General features: G+C 43.5%; 1 protein-coding gene across 2 annotated transcripts; it reads right to left on the bottom strand.

Moving 5' to 3' along the window:
* Window positions 1-349: 349 nt before the first annotated feature.
* LOC121573715 (GRB2-associated-binding protein 3) lies at window positions 350-23,751 on the bottom strand. 2 transcript variants are annotated; one of them, XM_041885895.1, is made up of 10 exons: window positions 23,489-23,751; window positions 17,198-17,501; window positions 10,201-10,402; window positions 8,266-8,993; window positions 6,470-6,525; window positions 6,010-6,259; window positions 5,567-5,657; window positions 5,396-5,453; window positions 4,889-5,008; window positions 350-1,988 (listed from the first exon to the last, which is right to left on the bottom strand). In XM_041885895.1, exons 1-10 carry the CDS (start codon window positions 23,558-23,560, stop codon window positions 1,872-1,874), a joined length of 1,998 nt encoding a protein of 665 aa, XP_041741829.1. In that variant the 5' UTR covers window positions 23,561-23,751; the 3' UTR covers window positions 350-1,871. The 2 variants fall into 2 exon arrangements, with proteins under 2 accessions (XP_041741829.1, XP_041741832.1); XM_041885898.1 differs by lacking the exon at window positions 6,470-6,525 and having other exon boundaries at window positions 6,010-6,069.
* Window positions 23,752-23,986: the final 235 nt, after the last annotated feature.

The following is a 23,986-nucleotide window of genomic DNA, read 5'->3' as shown; positions in this document are numbered from 1 at the left end:
AAGACAGTTTAATGAAGCACACCAACCTGTAAGCGAAACCATGCATAAGATCTACTATTAAAGAATGACCATTAATGTGTAAAGAAATCAATTTATTGTTTATTGCAGATATGTATGTTGAAGGACTATATGAAGACTTTAAACGAGTCAAATTATGTTTGAAACTGAGAAATTCAAGGATAAGCTACAGTATAATTGCACTATGGCCCCCAACTGGCTAGTTAGGGAAGTGGTAGACCTGGTAGCCTGCTGGTTGTGTGTAACAACCTTTCAGTTGTTTACACTAATCAATGATGTAGTATAGCCTACTACTGTAGCTGTGAATGACTTAATAAAGACAACTAATGTATTTCAGGTAATAGTGATTTATTAAAGCATGAAAACATTCTTAGATGTGCATCTGCATACATTACACGGACACGTTAAAGCATACATTTAAACAGTAAAACTCACAACCTGAAGATGGTACCGCTTATGCTAAAATCATGGGTTCAATGGGTTCATCTGTAGAAACATCTAGTTAAGACTGTATGGCTTTTCCAACATTTGTGAGCAGACCGTTCATTGTAAGGTAGTTAGTTACCCTCACCAAGTTTAGGATAGGCACACTGAGTGATTTGTGCTTTCTGCTGTAGATTGACCTATCGAGATGGTGTGGATATTGTGGTTTGAGTCATCGGTACCATCTAGCTTTGTTTATACCTGGCGCTAACATGCGTCCTTTGTCCTGATCTTGTCCACATTCTGATTGTGCCCACATTTTCTGTCTCATATCCATCCACTGTGTCTGCCTTGTGACCAGATTTCCTGGTCCCTCCCTGTATGCACATTTTCTGACAGGCATTCTTTCAAAATATTATTTATTTTAAGACATGTTGATGACAGCAGCATACCACCCTGCATCCCAATGCTGGCTTGCCTTTGAAGCTAAGAAGGCGGGATAATGATGATTTAAATGGTTTCACTGTCCAGATCCTTCTACACTTGTAAGATATCCAGACACAATGGGTCCCTGAATACTTCCAGAGGTGGTCAAGAAGATCTGATCTCAATCAGATCACAATGCGTCTTTTAATAATTTACACCTGTCTGAAAATGAGGGCACAATCAGAATGTGGACAAGGTCAGGACAAAGGATGTATGTTAGAAGCAGATATAAACAGGTCTTCTGTTAAACAGTAATAACACAGTACTGTTAGGCCTACACAGTATCAGGTCTGAGATGTTCATCCTGTTGATACTGTATGAGTTCTCTGAATGATAGATACCACTCCATTCACTCTCTATGTGCATGACTACAGATTGCATGGCTCTATTCCTGCTGGCTGCCAATCCAAGGCATCAGAACTTTAAAAACAACAACAAATACAATGCGCTGGGCAGAAGCATTAATGCATATCTTTGTCTTTAGGATTCCAGGGCTAACACTTAGACACGTGTTCATTTGGTTTAAGATGATCTCAAACTCAGACCATTGTTCATATAAAAACATAATCCCTGAATTCCTGTGAATTAAGAATCCATACAATCTGTTTCAGCGAAAGAATGAGCAATGAGCAATGTCCTTTTCATTGCATAACATTTTATACAAAAACAGCATTGTGACCCAGTGCATGGTAAGGTGACATTCACAGTGTAACTTTGATGTGATATTTTTATAGTGAATTTTGATGCCCCCAAACTACAAACCAGTAATTTAAACCTTCTTTGACAACACGTCTACTTTCTTCTCTCATAGATGTTTATATCTGATGCATTTCAAAGTGCTTTTATTTTGTACATGAAAGAACCTGATGTTGCATTTGCTCCGCTTGTTTTGTGAAATGGAAAGTATTTGTGTTTTATCCCATCTTACTTTTTCTCCATCTGATTTACACTTTAGACTGCCGGACATCCTTCCACTCCATCTTAGTGTTCTGCAGGGCCTGAGTCTTTTTCTCATCCACCTGCACATAGTCCACCCTGTGTTCATCAGCAAGGAAGGGCTTCTGGAAGACATCACAGCAGAGTTGGTGTACAGTAAACTAAGGTAAGGACATTATTCAATCAAAACCTGTATCCAGACTAGAATTACCAGTCTTACATAGACAACCCTTCCCACCTTTCCATAAAGTGAAAAACAAATGTAAATGGATGCTGTTTTGTCAGTTATTCAGTGGCTATAATAAATGTCATTTGTCCTCTCTATGGTGCAGCCTGTATTCCATCCATTAGTATTCCTTTCGCTAAGTCTTTTTTCTGTGAATGACTTGTCCCCAAAACAATGAGTCACTGATTCATTACCATGGAAATGGACACAACTACACCTTGCAAGTGCTATTTGAGCCAATTCCACAATGTACTGTATTGTTTACATCTGGGCTATTGAATCCAGATGGAAGGTGGAGCAATAAAACCAAACCAATGAGATGATACATGCAGTATGTGTACAGTGCATTCTGAAAATATTGGCTAATTCCACATTTTGTTACGTTACAGCCTTATTCTAAAATTGATTAAATTGTTGTTTTTTTCTTCTCATCAATCTACACACAATACCCCCATAATGACAAAGCAAAAACAGGTTTTTATAATTTTTTGCAAAAAAACAAAAAACACAACTGAAATATAATATTTACATAAGTATTCAGACTATTTACTCAGCACTTGATTACAGCCTCGGGTCTTCTTGGGTATGACGCTACAAGCTTGGCACACCTGTATTTGGGGAGTTTCTCCCTTTCTTCTCTGCACATCCTCTCAAGCTCTGTCAGGTTGGATGGTGAGCGTCACAGCACAGCTATTTTCAGGTCTCTCCGGAGATGTTAGATCGGGTTCAAGTCTGGGCTCTGGCTGGGCCACTCAAGGACATTCAGAGACTTGTCCCGAAGCCACTCCTGCGTTGTCCTGGCTGTGTGCTTAGGGTCGTTGTCCTGTTGGAAGGTGAACCTTCACCCCAGTCTGAGGTCCTGAGCACTCTGGAGCAGGTTTTCATCAAGGATCTCTCTGTACTTTGCTTAATCTTTCCCTCGAACCTGACTAGTCTCCCAGTCCCTGCCACTGAAAAAGAATCCCCTTAGGCCAAAGAGTTCAATCTTGGTTTCATCAGACCAGGGAATCTTGTTTCTCATGGTCTGAGAGTCTTTACGTGCCTTTTGGCAAACTCCAAGCGGGCTGTCATGTGCCTTTTACTGAGGAGTGGCTTCCGTCTGGCCACTCTACCATAAAGGCCTGATTGGTGGAGTGCTGCAGAGATGGTTGTCCTTCTGGAAGGTTCTCCCATCTCCACAGAGGAACTTTGGAGCTCTGTTAGAGTGACCATCGGGTTCTTGGTCACCTCCCTGACCAAGGCCCTTCTCCCCCGATTGCTCAGTTTGGCCGGGCGGCCAGCTCTAGGAAGAGTCTTGGTGGTTCCAAACTTCTTCCATTTAAGAATGATGGAGGCCACTGTGTTCTTGGGGACCTTCAATGCTGCAGAAATGTTTCGGTACCCTTCCCCAGATCTGTGCCTCGACAAAATCCTGTCTCGGAGCTCTACGGACAATCCCTTCAACCTCATGGCTTGGTTTTTGCTCTGACATGCACTGTCAACTGTGGAATGTTATATAGACAGGTGTGTGCCTTTCCAAATCATGTCCAATCAATTGAATTTACCACAGGTGGACTCCAATCAAGTTGTAGAAACATCTCAAGGATGTTCAATGGAAACAGGATGCACCTGAGCTCAATTTCGAGTCTAATAGCAAAGGGTCTGAATACTTATGTAAATAAGGTATTTCTGTTTTTTATCTTTAATACATTTGCAAAAATGTCTAAAAACCTGTTTTCGCTTTGTCATTATGGGGTATTGTGTGTAGATTGATGAGGAACATTTTTTATTTGATCTATTTTCGAATAAGGCTGTAATGTAACAAAATGTGGAAAAAGTCAAGGGGTCTGAATACTTTCCGAATGCACTGTATGGTGTTCACTGTTTTAAGGTCTGACCAGTACATGTGGTTTTAAGTACTATTGAAATGAAAACCTATTCTGCACCACTGCTCAGATGGTGACACAGACCAATATTTTGGCTTGATTTCTAACATAAGAGTCAATGCAAAAGTGGCACTTCAAGAAAATGTCACATACAGAATACAATAATTTGGTGGGTGCTTATTTGTCCTATTTCACATGTATTAATATTCATGTGTGACCCTGGAGCAATTAGGGTTAAGTGCCTTGCTCAAGGACACATCAACCACGTTTTTACCTTGTCAGCTCGGGATTCGAACTAGCAACCTTTCGGTTACCTGCTCAACACTCTAACCACTAGGCTACCTGCCACCCTATGCATTCTATATATGGAGTCCCTAAAGGACCTGTTTCCTAGATACAGGCGCATTGCACATTCAATTGCAGATTAAACGCTAAGAGTGAGCATAGCAACAAATGTCAGATTCTTCCCCTAGATTGGTTATAGTAGCAATAATTAAAATGTATGACACCAATCTGTTAACTGTCATGTGTATCAATTAAGCAGGCAGAGACAAAGTGATATTACTGTAGATTAATAAATTCTTGATATGCCCACACACACTAGAATGAACAGAGGGAATTGCAGTGGATGATGACGGTAAATGTAGGTCCTTTAAAGCTGCCAGTGGCAGCTCAAAGTGAAAGACAGGCACTTCTAATGCTGTTAAATGGTTGAATTGATTCAGTGAGAGGACCATAATGAGAGAACCACAATGGAAACAAGTATTTTGACTTTTTTGTGTATATAATCCTAAACAATTTTGGTATATGTATCTGTTGCCTGGTGTAACATTCTTATGTTTTTTAAATTGTCAAATCAAATCAAATCAATGTCTTGCTTTGGAAACAAAACCCATTCCTACCATTTGACCTCTGTCTATTCAATCAAGCTTACCTTTTGCACAGGAGAGGGGGATGCAGAATTGAAATCCAGTGAAAGGTAGTCGAGGTTTGATCTCCTAAGCCACGGCTGGGAGGCTCCCTCGTTTGTAGAGAAGAGCTGTTGCCTTGACTCCTGAAATTAAAGGAATCTCAGTTACAATGAGTCTCACCTCACATTCATCCATATTTTTGATCTCTGAATATGTTATGTCATATGGTTCACCAATACTGAACATTTTCCATTTTGTATTGCTAGTTTCAGGTGAATATCAATTGTAATATTTTAATCCTTTCTTGGTACCCCAAACATGAATAAATAATCATGATGCTCAAAGCTTTATTCCCCTGCTTTAGGCAGTTTGGAACTCAGAGTTTAGACACAACAGCTGAATTATTCATGGTAGGGGAGGGAAGCAGTCTACCTATGAAGTGACTTGGGTACTTTATTTCTCGCTGAAGATTGCGGAAATGAAAGTGTATGTATAAATATTTGTGATGTCAATATAGAAGGTAACTTTACTATTGGAATGCTGGCTTCTTGGTCTCCTTTAAATCCCAGTTTTCCTTGCAGTGAATTGCTGGGAACAACACAAACAAACACACAAATAAATCCAGCTTTTTTTTCATTTTAGAATTTGGACAGAAAGAGAGCTGAGAGTTCAGGATGAAGAGAGTTATATTTCTGACTCACCCTGGCTCTGTCATGGTTCTGATCAAAGGCATATGAGTCGGACATTCTCTGATAGTGGACAGGCCCCTCAGGTCCAGTGGTGGAGGCCGTGCTGCGAACCAGAGAAACAACATGGTGAGGTGAGGCAAATTCTCTATCGGACAATAATGATCAGCTGTACTTTTCCCCCAACAAAGGACATTTGTGTTGAAACAGCAATATTTCAAAAAGAGTCATGCTGCAAATGTTGACTCAGGAAATACTGTCCCGAAAGGACACTTTCACAGGGAGTCACAAGATTCAATAGAATGTGAAAACCTTATTCATTTTGCTTTTCAGCAAAATACATGCTTATGAAAGCATTTTTTATGCTTCCTCTACTTAGTACCCACTGCTAGAATGAGGATTAAATACATTATGTAGCCCTTTTAGACATGTTTTTTTACTTCCTTTTTGCTCATTACCTCTCCTGCGTGGTTTGAGATCCCTGTTGATTGGAGGTGGTTCTTGATCCTCATGTAGATCTGCAGTGGAAAGGGGGGTGGGAGTGAGAGGGGCCTCTGTTTTGCCATTAGCCTTGAGGAAGCTGATTGGAGTGGGGCTCATAGGGACGTAGCCGTCCGATACATCTTCACCAACAAAGACAGGCGGAGAGGCCATGGACACGTATGAGTCCTCATGGCAGTATGGACTTTGTGTGTCAATGACATGTGGCTACAAGACAAGAAGACCAGACCAACTTAGTAATTTGAAGTACACCAGTGCCTAGAATGTTGTAATAAGTCACTTGTAAATCCTATATTGTTGTTTGACATTCAAGAAGGAAAGAATGACAGTTAAGAATTATTCCCTGCTATGAACTATTCAACAACATTATGTGCAAAACATTCAGTTCCCCTCCGTTGTAAGTACATGTTTTCTCACCAAATTGAGACTGAGCCTTTTGTTCCTGCTCCTCAATGCATTCCCCTCAATGTCTCCTAGATAAGACAGAAATATCACTAATGAAGGTGGTTGTCATGTTATATAACAGAAACAATGACACCAGGCATACTGTGTGGTTGGAAACATGTTAGGTCAGAATCAATACATGTGCTGACTATATTTATTACATATACCTCATTGATGAGCATACAGTATATGGAGCCAGGTATGAAGGGCTTAGATCAGGAATCATCAACTAGATTCAGCCGCGGCCTATTTTTTATTGAGTGGATGGTCGGGGGGCCGGAACAGTATGTGGACACCCCCTCAAATGAGTAGATTCGGCTATTTCAGCCACACCCTTTGCTGACAGGTATATAAAATCAAGCAAATAGCCATGCAATCTCCATAGACAAACATTGGCAGTAGAATGGCCCATACTGAAGAGCTCAGTGACTTTCAACGTGGCACCGTCATAGGATGCCACCTTTCCAACAAGTCAGTTCGTCACATTTCTGCCCTGCTAGTGCTGCCCCGGTCAACTGTAAGTGCTGTTATTGTGGAAATGTCTAGGAGCAACAACGGTTCAGCCCGCGAAGTGGTAGGCCACACAATCTCACAGAACGGGACCGCCGAGTGCTGAAGCGCATAGCGCATAAAAATCGTCTGTCCGCGGATGCAACACTCACAACCAAGTTCCAAACTGCCTCTGGAAGCAACGTCAGCACAATAATTGTTCGTCGGGAGCATTATGAAATGGGTTTCCATGGCCGAGCAGCCGCACACAAGCCTAAGATCACAATGCGCAATGCCAAGCATCGGCTGGAGTGGTGTAAAGCTCACCGCCATTGGACTCTGGAGCAGTGGAAACGAGTTCTCTAGAGCGATGAATCACGCTTCACCATCTGGCAGTCAGACGGACAAATCTGGGTTTGGTGGATGCCAGGAGAACGCTACCTGCCCCAATGCATAGTGCCAACTGTAAAGTTTGGTGGAGGAGGAATAATGGTCTGGGGCTGTTTTTCATGGTTAGGGCTAGGCCCCTTAGTTCCAGTGAAGGGAAATCTTAACGGTATAGCATACAATGACATTCTAGACGATTCTATGCTTCCAACTTTGTGGCAACAGTTTGGGGAAGGCCCTTTCCTGTTTCACCATGACAATGAACCCGTGCACAAAGCGAAGTCCATATAGAAAAGGTTGGTTGAGATCGGTGTGGAAGAACTTGACTGGCCTGCACAGAGCCCTGACCTCAACCCCATCGAACACCTTTGGGATGAATTGGAACGCCGACTGCGAGCCAGGCCTAATCACCCAACATCAAGCCCCCGCAGCAATGTTCCAACATATAGTGGAAAGCCTTCTCAGAAGAGTGGAGGCTGTTATAGCAACAAAGGGGGGACCAACTCCATATTAATGCCCATGATTTTGGAATGAGATGTTCGACGAGCCAAAGTCCACATACTTTTGGCCATGTAGTGTAATTAGAAATTTGGAGACTACAAATTGACCGCAAGAAGCCCGAACAGATATCATATTTGACTAAAAGATAATCATTTCAAACCTTGCTCAGATTTTTATACAATCACATATATATCTCTATTATGTGTGGGAATACTTTGGATCAGATTTCCAAAATTAAAATCACTTGGAGCTGATTTCCTTGTGTTTTTAGAGTCTGATGTCCAACAATATATATATATTTTTTAATTGTCAGAAAACTTGGGGGTCGAAATAAAATCACAGTTGGGGAACCCTGGCCTAGACTGAAGGACTCTGCTGGTTATATACTGTACCTCTTCTGAAGTGGTCTGGCAGGCCTGACAATGAGATCCTCCGGGGGATGAGTGCAGGTTGGCCTGTGAGCCGCTGCCTAATTCCTGCCAGAGGCCCGTGGGAGCCGTCATCACTGAGGTGCTCTAAGAGGTGGACAGGCTTGGGGGGCAGAGGAGGGGGAGTTAGTCCATCACTAGTTGCCTCCAATATGGCAGAAGAGTATGGCTTGTCAAACTGGAAGACATTTGGTGTACGATGGAGAGTTCGAGGAGAGGAAGAGGTTGACGTGGGGCCACATGGTGCGCTGAAGGGGGTGTCATGCGTCCTTATGTGGGGGAAGGGGGACGGAGATGATCCAGTGTGGGGGAAGGGGAACGGAGATGGTCCAGTGTGGGGGAAGGGGGACGGAGATGGTCCAGTGTGGGGGAAGGGGGACAGAGATGGTCCAGTGTGGGGGAAGGGGGACGGAGATGGTGCAGTGTGGGGGAAAGGGGACGGAGATGGTCCAGTGTGGGGGAAGGGGGACAGAGATGGTCCAGTGTGGGGGAAGGGGGACAGAGATGGTCCAGTGTGGGGGAAAGGGGACGGAGATGGTCCAGTGTGGGGGAAGGGGGACGGAGATGGTGCAGTGTGGGCAAAGGGAGACAGAGAAGGATCAGTGCCGAGGGGTGAAGAGAAGACATCTTCAGTAGTAGCGTCTGATGAATTTTGTTCCAGAGATCTCTCAGAGTTTGAAAAGCTGTCGCATCTATAAAAGAAAGTCAAAGAAAAATACAGTGTTTATCGTTTATCATCATTTAACCTAAACATCACAATATGTTATGACAATCCAATGAGGTGCAAAAGTTGGTATGATGTATCAATTGGGGGAGGGACCGTCTTCAGGAAGCAGAGCGACGTGAGGGCATGGTGTGAGCGAAGGGTAAGATACATTTAATTATTTTGTATGTTTAAATAGAGATAACTTGACAACCCTCTAAAGAAGCATATTTGATAGGTTTTTAACATATTTTGTTGCCTCAGGGCAACATTGAGCAGTTAGGCTACTTATCAGGGCAATATCATACTCAATGGAAGACATGTAATTTGATTAAAATGATGGCCTTGGTCAATGTTTTTTCCAACATATCCACTGACATTCACAGGCAATGGACACAGGGAAACTCTAGGGCACAAGGAGCCTAATTGAGCAGTTAGGATCATACCCTCTGATAGTGAGGACAGTGAGCTTGAGGACAGTGAGGAAGAATGGACCCCAGAATCAGGTTTGAGAGGCAATGAAATACTAGTTTATGCCCAACTTGTATTTTCTTATGAAAATAGTCTTGTTTCTACTGTATTTCACTTAATAAATGTTCTGAAAATATCAGATTTTCCTTGGTGTTTTAGTACCCTTATGGCATAGAGTTGCCCTGAGGCAAAACAAATATCTGGGTGTGGGGGTTAAAAGTAATTTTTTGTTGTTGAAATTATTGATACATTACCAGAAAGCCTACATCTTCAAAAAATACGATGTATTATTTTTTGTTTGCTGCAATATGTAACTTTTTGGGTGACCTGACCAAATTCACATAGAAATGTGAGTTATAGATATGTCATTCTCATTGAAAGCAAGTCTAAGAAGTGGTAGATCTGTTCTATGTGCACTATTTCTATGCTTTCTGTTCTTAAATTTCGTTTTTGCGTCTTGTACTTTCGGTTTTGTACACCAGCTTCAAACAGCTGAAAATGAAATATTTTTGGTTATTGAAAATATATTTTACAGCGGTTTAGATGGTACAATGATTCTTTACACTCTACTTGCTTGTTTTGTCACATAAACTGAAAGTAGGCTAACTATTATAATTTTATTATTAACCTTTTTTCCAATGAAAAAACTAAATGTGTGTAGTAGAGGGTTAAACAACGTGTGGTGTTGATATTGTGTCCAGCTTGATGTTTGAGAGGCTACATACCTAGAGATGCTGAACCTCCCTGTCTCACACTGTGAGAGGACGAGGTAGTCCAGTGGATGGTTGGGTTCCATCTGGCTAGGCATCTCCACTCTGCTGTTGCCATTGGCCATAAAGTCATGGTTGGAAATGAATGACATATTTCGGGAGAGCACTGGTGAAGGCTGCTGGGGGGTTGGGGTGTGAGAGAAACCTTCCTCTGATTCTGAGAGACAGAGAGATGTGGAGAGAGCGAGGGAGAATAGTGAGAATAGAGAGAAGAAATCCATCGTTTCTACATTAGTTCTGGGCTGGCTCAGGATAATGTTACACAGACATTGGGCGAGAGTCAGACAGGAATCCTGATCTCTCTTGATAAATGTGATCTCTGAAACGTAGTTGTCAGTACTCTCCAGCAGGTGGCAGTGGAATGAATTTGTACAGTGCTTTTAATGCTTTGCCCTTGTCCATGTCCCCCTTACTGTAAACGAAGCCCACACCATGTAACTATTCAGACTGAGTAACCCCTTTGCTAATAAAAAGTCCACTATGGTACAGTATAACCACAACACATGTGTATGTATAAACATGTTATACACTGAGTATACCAAACATTAGGAACACCTTCCTAATATTGAGTTGCACCCCTGCACCTGGTCAATGCCTGAGAAGGTGTTCTTAATGTTTTGTATACTCAGTCCATGTTGTGTAAATATGTGACATGTGTAGAGTAACCATTATTTGACCAGCACCATAAAACATAAGAATGAGAAAAGAAAGACCATGCAGTGTAAATATGGAAAAAGTAAGTATTTCTTTACTTTTCCAAACCATATACAGTACATACTGTAGTTTGTGACTGTGTGCTGTGCATTCATGTGTTTGAATTTTCTATTGACAATATTTGAGGCGAGGTGCTGACTAGTAGAACATAGCTATAACTATTAGTTTTCTGTTAAAATGGTTTAGTTGAGCGGTGAGAACATGCAGACAGGAGCCTGAGATCTATATACGAGGAAACATCAATGTTCTCATCATTCACACATTGCTTAACTAATAGATTGCCGTTACTTCATTACTGGCAATCATCTCTGTTGGGCTTTCAGTAACTGAGGTAATTATACACTGAACAAAAATATAAATGCAACATATAAAGTGTTGGTCCCATTTTTCATGAGCTGAAATATAATATCCTAGAAATTTTCCATATGTACAAAAAGTTTTTTTCTCTAAAATGTTGTGCACAAATTTGTTTACATTCCTGTTAGTGAGCATTTCTCCTTTGCCAAGATAATCCATCCACCTGACAGGTGTGGCATATCAAGAAGCTGATTTAACATTATGATCATTACACAGGTGCACCTTGTGGGGTAATGGTATTGGCAGGCATAAACTACAGACAATAAACACTATTGCATTTTATTGATGGGAATTTTAATAAACAGAGCTACCGTGATGAGATCCTGAGGCCCATTGTCGTGCCATTCATCCGCCGCCATCACCTCATGTTTCAGCATGATAATGCACGGCCCCATGTTGCAAGGATCTGTACACAATTTCTGGAAGCTGAAAATGTCCCAGTTCTTCCATGGCCTGCATACTCACCAGACATGTCACCCATTGAGCATGTTTGGGATGCTCTGGATCGACGTGTAAGACAGCGTGTTCCCGTTCAACAACTTTGCACAGCCATTGAAGAGGAGTGGCACAACATGCCATAGAACACAATCAACAGCCTGATCAACTCTATGTGAAGGAGATGTGTCGCGCTGCATGAGGCAAATGGTGGTCACACCAGATACTGACTGGCTTGCTGATCCACGCCCCTACTTTTCTTTTAAGGTATCTGTGACCAAGAGATGCATACCTGTATTCCCAGTCATGTGAAATCCATAGATTAGGGCCCAATGAATTTATTTACAGTGGGGAAAAAAAGTATTTAGTCAGCCACCAATTGTGCAAGTTCTCCCACTTAAAAAGATGAGAGAGGCCTGTAATTTTCATCATAGGTACACGTCAACTATGACAGACAAAATGAGGAAAAAAAATCAAGAAAATCACATTGTAGGATTTCTAATGAATTTATTTGCAAATTATGGTGGAAAATAAGTATTTGGTCAATAACAAAAGTTTCTCAATACTTTGTTATATACCCTTTGTTGGCAATGACACAGGTCAAACGTTTTCTGTAAGTCTTCACAAGGTTTTCACACACTGTTGCTGGTATTTTGGCCCATTCCTCCATGCAGATCTCCTCTAGAGCAGTAGAGCAGTGATGTTTTGGGGCTGTCGCTGGGCAACACGGACTTTCAACTCCCTCCAAAGATTTTCTATGGGGTTGAGATCTGGAGACTGGCTAGGCCACTCCAGGACCTTGAAATGCTTCTTACGAAGCCACTCCTTCGTTGCCCGGGCGGTGTGTTTGGGATCATTGTCATGCTGAAAGACCCAGCCACATTTCATCTTCAATACCCTTGCTGATGGAAGGAGGTTTTCACTCAAAATCTCACGATACATGGCTCCATTCATTCTTTCCTTTACACGGATCAGTCGTCCTGGTCCCTTTGCAGAAAAACAGTGTCACACCCTGGCTCTGGGACTCATTATGTTGAGCCAGGGTGTGTTCATTCTATGTGTTCTGTTTCTATGTTTGACTGAGTGACTCCCAATCAGAGGCAACGAGTGTCAGCCGTTTGCTGGTTGTCTCTGATTGGGAGCCATATTTAACTGTCTGTGTTTCACTTTGGGTTTGTGGGTTTTTGTTCCGTGTTCGGTCAGTGTCACCGTGGACTTCACGAGTCGTGTTTTGTTTAGAAACTTTAACTAATTAAAGTCATGTTTGTTTCTCACGCTGCGCCTTGGTCTACTCATTACTACGACGATCGTGACAGAAAAACCCACCATACCAAGACCAAGCAGCGTGTCCAGGAGCAGGCAGCCTGGACGTGGGAGCAGATCTTGGACGGGCAGGGGTCCTGGACCTGGGAGGAAATCCTGGCCGGGATGGATCGCCCGGCCATGGAGTGAGACGGTGGAGGCGCGCCCGTAGAGAGGAGCTACGGCGTGATCAGGGTCGTCGTCGGACGGTCGTGAGGCAACCCCAGAAAATTTTTAGGGGGGGCACACGGCATGGACGACGGGGCTGACGGAGGAGAAAAGGGGGCGGATCCAGAAGGCCACCAGGCCAGGGGTACACCGCCCTGTACGTCCTGTGCGGATGCCTCACACAGAGTGTGTGAGGGTAGGCATTCAGCCAGGACGGGTGGTGGCCGCTATTCACTCCAGGCCTCCTATCCGTCTCCACAGCCCGGTTCGGCCTGTCCCTGCTCCACGCACCAAGCCTACGGTGTGCGTCGACAGCCCAGCCCGGCCTGTCCCTGCCACCCGCACCAAGCCTACGGTGTGCGTCGACAGCCCAGCCCGGCCTGTCCCTGCTCCACGCACCAAGCCTACGGTGTGCGTCGACAGCCCAGCCCGGCCTGTCCCTGCTCCACGCACCAAGCCTACGGTGTGCGTCGACACCCCAGCCCGGCCTGTCCCTGCTCCACGCACCAAGCCTACGGTGTGCGTCGACAGCCCAGCCCGGCCTGTCCCTGCTCCACGCACCAAGCCTACGGTGTGCGTCGACAGCCCAGCCCGGCCTGTCCCTGCTCCACGCACCAAGCCTACGGTGTGCGTCGACAGCCCAGCCCGGCCTGTCCCTGCTCCACGCACCAAGCCTACGGTGTGCGTCGACAGCCCAGCCCGGCCTGTCCCTGCTCCACGCACTAAACCTACGGTGCGCGTCGCCAGCCCGACCCGGCCTGTTCCTGCCACCCGCACCAAGTCTACGGTGCGCGTCGCCAGCCCGACCCGGCCTGTTCCTGCCACCCGCACCAAGTCTACGGTGCGCGTCGCCAGCCCGACCCGGCCTGTTCCTGCCACTCGCACCAAACCTACGGTGCGCGTCGCCAGCCCGGTCCGGCCTGTTCCTGCCACTCGCACTAAGCCAGGGGGTGCGAGAAGTCAGCCTGGTAAGGCCCGTTCCTCCTCCACGCACCAAGCCAGGGGTGCAAGTCGACAGACTGGACCAGGGGGCACTATGGGGGGTGTATTGGAGGGTGGTGGTCAAGGCCGGAGCCAGAACCGCCGCCGAGGAGGTATGCCCGCCCAGCCCTCCCCTGTTTTGTTTAGTTGAGGCGCGGTCGCAGTCCGCGCCTTTAGGGGTACTGTCACACCCTGGCTCTGGGACTCATTATGTTGAGCCAGGGTGTGTTCATTCTATGTGTTCTGTTTCTATGTTTGACTGAGTGACTCCCAATCAGAGGCAACGAGTGTCAGCTGTTTGCTGGTTGTCTCTGATTGGGAGCCATATTTAACTGTCTGTGTTTCACTTTGGGTTTGTGGGTTTTTGTTCCGTGTTCGGTCAGTGTCACCGTGGACTTCACGAGTCGTGTTTTGTTTAGAAACTTTAACTAATTAAAGTCATGTTTGTTTCTCACGCTGCGCCTTGGTCTACTCATTACTACGACGATCGTGACAAACAGCCCCAAAGCATGATGTTTCCACCCCCATGCTTCACAGTAGGTATGGTGTTCTTTGGATGCAACTCAGCATTCTTTGTCCTCCAAACATGACGAGTTGAGTTTTTACCAAAAAGTTATATTTTGGTTTAATCTGACCATATGACATTCTCCCAATCCTCTTCTGGGTCATCCAAATGCACTCTAGCAAACTTCAGACGGGCCTGGACATGTACTGGCTTAAGCAGGGGGACACATCTGGCACTGCAGGATTTGAGTCCCTGGCGGCGTAGTGTGTTACTGATGGTAGGCTTTGTTACTTTGGTCCCAGCTCTCTGCAGGTCATTCACTAGATCCCCCCGTGTGGTTCTGGGATTTTTGCTCACCGTTCTTGTGATAATTTTGACCCCACGGGGTGAGATCTTGCGTGGAGCCCCAGATCGAGGGAGATTATCAGTGGTCTTGTATGTCTTCCATTTCCTAATAATTGCTCCCACAGTTGATTTCTTCAAACCAAGCTGCTTACCTATTGCAGATTCAGTCTTCCCAGCCTGGTGCAGGTCTACAATTTAGTTTCTGGTGTCCTTTGACAGCTCTTTGGTCTTGGCCATAGTGGAGTTTGGAGTGTGACTGTTTGAGGTTGTGGACAGGTGTCTTTTATACTGATAACAAGTTCAAACAGGTGCCATTAATACAGGTAACGAGTGGAGGACAGAGGAGCCTCTTAAAGAAGAAGTTACAGGTCTGTGAGAGCCAGAAATCTTGCTTGTTTGTAGGTGACCAAATACTTATTTTCCACCATAATTTGCAAATAAATTCATTAAAAATCCTACAATGTGATTTTCTGGAATTTTTAGTTGACGTGTACCTATGATGAAAATTACAGGCCTCTCTCATCCTTTTAAGTGTGAGAACTGGTGGCTGACTAAATACACTGTAAATCGACTGATTTCCTTATATGAACTGTAACTCAGTAAAATCTTTGAAATTGTTTCATGTTGCGTTTATATTTTTGTTCAGTATAGTTATAAAGACCAAAGTATGAGTGTGAGTATCACCATGTGGTAGAATATAACGGTTTGGTCTATCATAGCTTTGTGTATTCATATTTCTGGAGACAATGAGATACACTGTAACTGCTATTTTAAAATTATTTTCATCTTTGAATACTGAATGCTGTAAGTACTTTATAGTATCTATAAGAGGCATATTGTAACATCATGGCAGAGCCTAAATCTGTTATTTTTTCAGCACATGAAACTGCAGAAAATAATACAATTGTGGCAGTATCTGCTGTGTTTTTTTACACAATGGAAGTTTTTTTTGTGTGTGTACTGAATAGTAAACTAGTTCAGGATTTCATTGACTGAATGTCTGACATTGTGTTATCATTCCCAGTAATGTGTAAGCCTGGGGTTTGCCACTGTTCCTCTGGGCTATAATCTCTTCTCTTTGTCTGGAGATCATGTAGTTGGCCCTATCTGCTCCACACAGAACAATGTTTAACTAAATGTTCCAACTGACAGCTCTTATCCACAGCTCTCCCCCTGGTTTGGAGTTAATAGGACATGAAGGCAAGAGAGCTTGGTGTCTAACTGTTCAAGCATCACCCTAGCTGAACTTGCATGCTTGTGGAGAGTTGTAATATCTATGGCACTATGAGTTTCACAGAGAAAGATAGCTTGTAACTGAATTGGGTAAAATAAATCACATTTTACTGCAGCACTGTCCACTGCTTTACTTTATGTTTGTAATCAGAAGCTCTCTGCAAAATGCTTCTGATTTGATTATTGCTACAACATTGAGGTAGATGTGTGCATGCGTGCGTGTGTGTGTGTGTGTGTGTGTGTGTGTGTGTGTGCATACGTGTGTGTCTATCATTTAGTGTGCACTTTTCTGATTGTACGTCAGGGCCCTTTTGCGAAACAGGTATCTAACCTCAACCTAATACTCTTAAAATAGTTACCATCAATAAATCATATATTACAATATGTCCTTGAGGGACATCAGTACATTTCTTGAGCCCAGGGACTTTAACAGCCAAGAACTTTAGAGTCAGCATCATACTTGGCCTGGAGCATTAATGAGAATAAACACTAATTCAAACTTCTCCTTTAAATGCAATGAAAAACTGCACATGACAAATTAATATTGTCCACTCATTGATTTACCAGTCATGTCTCAAGACATTTTTACGATGCTCATGACAATTTCTAACACAGAGAAATCATCAGACTCACCTAAATGGTTTGTTATCTCAGTCTTGAATATAGACAACCTTCCCTAAACATGCCTACTCTACACACACACATGCACACACATACTTACTGTATGTCACAGGACGAAATCCTCCAACAAGAGTTGAATACCAAACAGTGTTTCTCTATATTCTTTGTAGAAATTGAACACATTAATGTGATTTTGTAACTAATTATAATAATTCATTTAATTTGTAAAGCGCATTTCTGACACCCAAGGCGTTTAAACTGTGACCGTATTGAACTGTGTCAGCTCCTTACCTGTCCCATCATCAAGAGGTCCAAAGTGACAGATCTCCCTGATCTGACTGACCCAACTGTTCATCTCTTCCTCAGTCTTGGCCACCAGGTAGAAAATGCGAGACGACGTCTTGACAACAAAGATGTGCTGGTTCTGGAACTCCCTCTTGACCAGGCGTTGCTCCATCTGCATCTGAACCTCACACTCTCTCAGGTCGATGGTGCGGATGGGCTTCTTTGAGGTCGTGTTTCGGTAGTACTCCAACACATCTGCGTTCCCACTCATACGTCCTCTTCGAAGAACAAACCATCGCCTCCTCCATGCCTAGGATACAGGGAGCCAGACAGATCAACATACTGTACTGTTGCATGTATTAATAGACTTAAGTAATAAGGCCCGAGGGTGTGTGGTATATTTTATTTAACCAGGCAAGTCAGTTAAGAACAAATTCTTATTTACAATGACGGCCTACACCGGCCAAACCCGGACGACGCTGGGCCAATTGTGCGCCGCTCTATGGGACTCCCAATCACGGCCGGTTGTGATACAGCCTGGAATCAAACCAGGGGGTCTGTAGTGACGCCTCAAGCACTGAGATGCAGTGCCTTAGACCGCTGTGCCACTCGGGAGCGCTATATGGCCAATATAACACGGCTAAGGGCTGTTTTATGCACGACGCAACACGGAGTGCCTGGACACAGCCCTTAGCCATGGTATATTGGCCATACAGTGGCTTATGAAAGTATTCACCCCCCTTGGCATTTTTCCTATATTTGTATCATTTGATTTACACAACATGCCTACCACTTTGAAGATGCAAAATATTTTTTATTGTGAAACAAACAGAAGTAAGAAAAAAAAACAGAAAACTTGAGCGTAAATCAATACTTTGTAGAGCCACCTTTTGCAGCAATTACAGCTGCAAGTCTCTTGGGGTATGTCTCTATAAGCTTGGCACATCTAGTCATCGACCCCCCGTGTAGCTCAGTTGGTAGAGCATGGCACTTGCAACGCAAGGGTTGTGGGTTCGATTCCCACGGGGGGCCAGTATGAAAATGTATGCACTCACTGAACTGTAAGTCGCTCTGGATAAGAGCGTCTGTTAAATCACTAAAATGTAAAAATGTAGCCACTGGGATTTTTGCCCATTCTTCAAGGCAAAACTGCTCCAGCTCCTTCAAGTTGGATGGGTTCCGCTGGGGTACAGCAATCTTTAAGTCATACCACAGATTCTCAATTGGATTGCGGTCTGGGCTTTGACTAGGCCATTCCAAGACATTTAAATGTTTTTCCCTTAAACCACTCAAGTGTTGCTTTAGCAGTATGCTTAGGGTCATTGTCCTGCTGGAAGGTGAACCTCCGTCCCAGTCTAAAATCTCTGGAAGACTGAAACAGGTTTCCCTCAAGAATGTCCCTGTATTTAGCGCCATCCATCATTCCTTCAATTCTGACCAGTTTCCCAGTCCCTGCTGATGAAAAACATCCCCACAGCATGATACTGCCACCACCATGCTTCACTGGATGGTGTTCTCGGGGTGATGAGAGGTGTTGGGTTTGCGCCAGACATAGCGTTTTCCTTGATGGCCAAAAAGCTCAATTTTAGTCTCATCTGACCAGAGTACCTTCTCTTTTGGTGAACACCAAACGTGTTTGCTTATTTTTTTCTTTAAGCAATGGCTTTTTTCTGGCCACTCTTCCGTAAAGGCCAGCTCTGTGGAGTGTATGGCTTAAAGTGGTCCTATGGACAGATACACCAATCTCCTCTGTGGAGCTTTGCAGCTCCTTCAGGGTTATCTTTGGTGTCTTTGTTGCCTCTCTGATTAATGCCCTCCTTGCCTGGTCTGTGAGTTTTGGTGGGCGGCCCGCTCTTGGCAGGTTTGTTGTGGTGCCATATTCTTTCCATTTTTTAATAATGGATTTAATAGTGCTCCGTTGGATGTTCAAAGTTTCGGATATTTTTTTATAACCCAATCCTGATCTGTACTTCTCCATAACTTTGTCCCTGACCTGTTTGGAGAGCTCCTTGGTCTTGCTTGGTGGTGCCCCTTGCTTAGTGGTGTTGCAGACTCTGGGGCCTTTCAGAACAGGTGTATATATACAGAGATCATGTGACAGATCATGCGACACTTAGGTGGACTTTATTTAACTAATTATGTGACTTCTGAAGGTAATTGGTTGCACCAGATCTTATTTAGGGGCTTCATAGCAAAGGGTGTGAATACATATGCACGCACCACTTTTCCGTTGTTTATTTTGTATAATTTTTTGAAACAAGTTATTTTTTTCATTTCACCTCACCAATTTGGACTATTTTGTGTTTGTCCATTACATGAAATCCAAATAAAAATCAATTTAAATTACAGGTTGTAATGCAACAAAATAGGAAAAAAACGCCAACGGGGGTGAATACTTTTGCAAGGCACTGTACAGTAGAATAGTTTAGAATACAGTATATACAGATGAGATGAGTAATGCAAGATATGTAAACGTTATTAAAGTGGCCAGTGATTTCTTTGTCAGTGGGCAAACGTACAAAATCAGCAGGGGATCAAATACTTTTTTCCCTCACTGTACATATATGGACGAGCGATGTCAGAGTGGCATGGACTAAGATACAGTAGAATAGTAGAGAATACAGTACATACATATGAGATGAGTAATGCAAGATATGTAAACATTATTAAAAGTTGCTAGTGTTCCATTTCTTAAAGTGGCCAGTGATTTCTAGTCTATGTCTATAGGCAGCAGCCTCTAATGTGCTAGTGAAGGCTATTTAACAGTCTGATGGCCTTGAGATAGAAGCAGTTTTTCAGTCTCTCAGTCCCAGCTTTGATGCACCTGTACTGACCTCGCCTTCTGGATGATAGCGGGGTGAAGAGGCAGTGGCTCGGGTGGTTGTTGTCCTTGATGATCTTTTTGGCCTTCCTGTGACATCGGGTGCTGTAGGTGTCCTGGAGGGCTGGTATGCCCCTGGTGATGCGTTGGGCAGACCGCACCACCCTCTGGAGAGCCCTGCAGTTGCGGGCGGTGCAGTTGTCGTACCAGGCGGTGATATAGCGCGACAGGATGCTCGCAATTGTGCATCTGTAGAGATATTTATTCCTGTCTGTGTGATGAACTGAGAACCCAACTGGCTGGACCGACTCGGACAGTATATCCCGAGAGAGCCATGTTTCCATGAAACAGAGTATGTTACAATCCCTGATGTCTCTCTGGAAAGAAACCCTCACCCTGAGCTCGTCAACTTTATTATCCAGAGACTGAACATTAGCGAGTAATATACTCGGAAGCAGTGGGTGGTTTGCATGCCTCCTAAATCGGACTAGAAGAGCGCTCCGAGTACCTCTCCTCGGCCGGCGTTGTTTTGGGTCGGCCTCTGGAATCAGTTCAATTGCCCTGGGGGGTGCGAACAAAGGATCCGCTTCGGGAAAGTCGTATTCCTGGTCGTAATGCTGGTAGTGCTGGTGAGTTACCGCCGCTCTGATATCCAATAGTTCATACCGGCTGTATGTAATAACAAAACAAAAATTCTGGGCTAATAACGTAAGAAATAATACATAAAAAACAAAATACTGCAAAGTTTCCTAAGAGCTAGAAGCAAGGCGCCATTATCAGTGAACAATCTGAGCATGGTAGCTCAATACAGATTTTTTTTTACTATTTTTATGTCCCCTGACCGTGACTAAAGATGATTTGTACAAAGCACTGTCTTATATCCTCATGTAGTCTCCAGCATTGTGACCTGTGTCAATCAGTTTGTCACACACAATTAATCGTGGAACATACAAGGAAAATGTATGACTGCTCTTCTGAACATGTTCAGTGGCAAGTTTAGCTACAAAACCTTAATTTACCTCAACTATTGACAACACCCTTTTTCTTGCTTTTGGTACTGGAACTGACAACAATATTACCCAGAAGTGCTGAGAAGAGTAAGTTAATTCTATGTCAAAAAGAATGTCTGACACGAACAAAAACCTATTTGTATTGCAGTGGGTCACTAACTTATTGGGGACTTATTGGGGAAGATTAAAAAGGCAACCTCTTTTTCTGCTGATATGGGTTTTTCATGCCAGTATGGATACTGATTGGTATAGGAGGGGTTTTGTTTTCTGTAATGCTATGGGAATTTGATGCTTAGCTGGCACTCTTCATTTTGATACTGAATAAGTAGGCCTAAATGAAGTATTGTTAATGTTTTGGTCTTGATCGTGATGACCTCATGGTCACTCACATGGGCTATGAGTCATAGGTCCATCTATATTCTAACTGTCAAATATTCATGACTGACCTCAATACTATGTCTGTTTCAAACTTCACCCATGTATTATTTAAAGCCATTTCCAATTCCACCTTTTTAGCAGGAGTTGTACATTTTTGTACCGTTGCCTCATAAATTCAGCATTCAGGTGATTCATATGCATTATTCAATTAGTCAGAAGTCTTTTGGCATGGAACACTAGATGACCTAAAATGAAACAGCAGTTTTTGAGCTTTGAGAGTACATTTGGTGAAACAACCTACCATAAAGAATACGTGATTTGTTTTGAAGAGGCAGAGGTATTAGCAATTTTTCCTATCTCAGTTGACAAAGTAAATGTGTGCTATAACCCACCAGCCACCAATTCGGGAATACATTATATCTCTTTGTGATGATCTTTCTAGAGAGTTATGAACATGCTCAGACTGTTTGTTTGTTTGTTTGTTTAAAACCAAAACTCTGGCTTGGTGTGCCTATACTATTCAAATCAACCATAAACAGTGGACGAGTTGCAAATCCTAATTTGCATCACACAGTGCTAGTAGAGAGCAGAGAGACAGAAAGCAGGGAAGCTCATGTCCCTCATCAGTGGTACATTTTCAGAGTGTCAAATCACATTTAAAATGCATAATGTGAGAATAATTAACCCGCTAACGGGAAATATACTCACGCTCTAGAAACCTCTATAGAATCATGCATGAAAACACTTCCTTGTTGTGGGTGATAACTACCTTATTGAGCGTGAGCTCAACTCTGCTGTAAAATAAACTAGGCCTATTCTATTGAGAATGATGTTTCAATTTCTAAATCATAATATTTTTGTTTGGATCATGTTCCCCCATGATATTCTGTATAACACTATTATTATGTTATATAGAAAATGTGAACATATTACTATTTTACCTTACATTATTTTTTTTACCCTTGTTTACAACAGCATGGGCCACTAGCAATGGTAGCTGTGACCTCTGTGTTGGATAATTTAAACTGTCTGTGACTTACACTCTGATTATCTGAGTCTGATCATCAATGTTTCTAAGAGCTACCTGCTCTGGGCCGTCACTTGGTGTGTGTAAGGAGTCCAACGTATGCCCACACACTTTGCTGTTGAGTTTGGCTAGTCTGGTCCTTGCAATGGAAAACCATGTCCTTCCTGTTTGTCTGTGTCCTCCACAAAGCCCTTGAACTATTTCCCACCAAATTGTGTCTCTTAAGTGACTCTCCCTCCAGTGAATTATCACTGCCCCCCTTTCTCTGTGCTAGTTTTCAGAAAAGCCCTCCTCCTCTCTCCTCTGTAGAGAGGAAGTGCAAACAGCCATCATAAAGCCTGGTCATTTCATACTGCTAGGCAGTGACAGTACTTCCCATGTTTTGCAATACCTCCCCAATTTTCACAGAATGAGAGACCAACAGTCACAATACACATCCCAGAATGGGTAGCCTCCCCCTTTCCTCCATACACAACAACACTCTCACATGACCCCTACAGAAACACTGCAGATTGCCATGCAAGGCACTTGTCTCAGTTCACTTCTGGTCAAACACGCTAATCCAGACATGTTAGCATTAGAGTATACTGCACTTGAATTATTAATAAGAGGCAACCCCATTTGCAAATTATGAAATTCTAAACAAAGTTCAAAATTGTAAACATAATGGTTTATAAGCAGTTTCTATGTTTCAAATACATTTGCATTTGCTGAAGGGCATCAACATTTTATTTTCAGCATGACCAGCATGTCATACAGTATGTAATTAATGGTCACTACTATAAAAATGAGGAGGAAAACACAGGTGAGGTTGCATGAAAACACTGTTTACAAAAAGGCATGTAATGGTCATGTTCTACATGCCTCTGCAAGCTTCATTTCGGAAAATAAACCAACAGTATCTTGTGAACTAACGGCATTGCAGTGCAGTTGTGTTGATGGCTGAGAATCCCACACATACACACTGCTCTGCAGCAGGAACTGGTACTACTACTGCTTGGGTAAAATGCATCAGAATAGCACAGAAGCCAGCCACCCGCCCAGCCTGTTCCCCTACTCACATATCTCTTTAGTTTCTTCTCAGGGGGAGATTTGATGAGCCAGCCGGTGCAGACCACATCCCCTGCACTCATCTTGACTGCAGAGGGAATCCGGCGTGTTTTCTAGATATAATTGTCTTCAAGCACTGCTGGCTGCTGCTGCTGCTGTGAAACTGAGAGCAGCACCAGGCGAATCCTGTGTTCTTGTATACAGCCTACAGCCTTAGCAAAAAGAGGAAGTCAAGCCATTGATCACACTGACAGACAAGGGTAAGAGGGAGAGAGAGAAAGAGAGAGAGAGAGAGAGAGAGAGAGAGAGAGAGAGAGAGAGAGAGAGAGAGAGAGAGAGAGAGAGAGAGAGAGAGGGGGGGGGGAAGAGAGAGGAAAAGAAAGAGAGAGGAAGGGAGAGAGGGGGTGGTGTGTGTATGCTTGAGTCTGTAGATGTGTGTGGGTCTGACAGAGTGAGTGAGTGAGTGAGAGAGAGATAGGGAGAGAGAGAGAGCAAGAGAGAGCAAGAGA

The sequence above is a fragment of the Coregonus clupeaformis genome, chromosome 9 (genome assembly GCF_020615455.1).
Source record: "Coregonus clupeaformis isolate EN_2021a chromosome 9, ASM2061545v1, whole genome shotgun sequence".
NCBI lineage: Eukaryota > Metazoa > Chordata > Actinopteri > Salmoniformes > Salmonidae > Coregonus > Coregonus clupeaformis.
The sequence above is the reverse complement of the archived record's forward strand: the minus strand, read 5'-3'. Positions and strand labels throughout refer to the sequence as shown.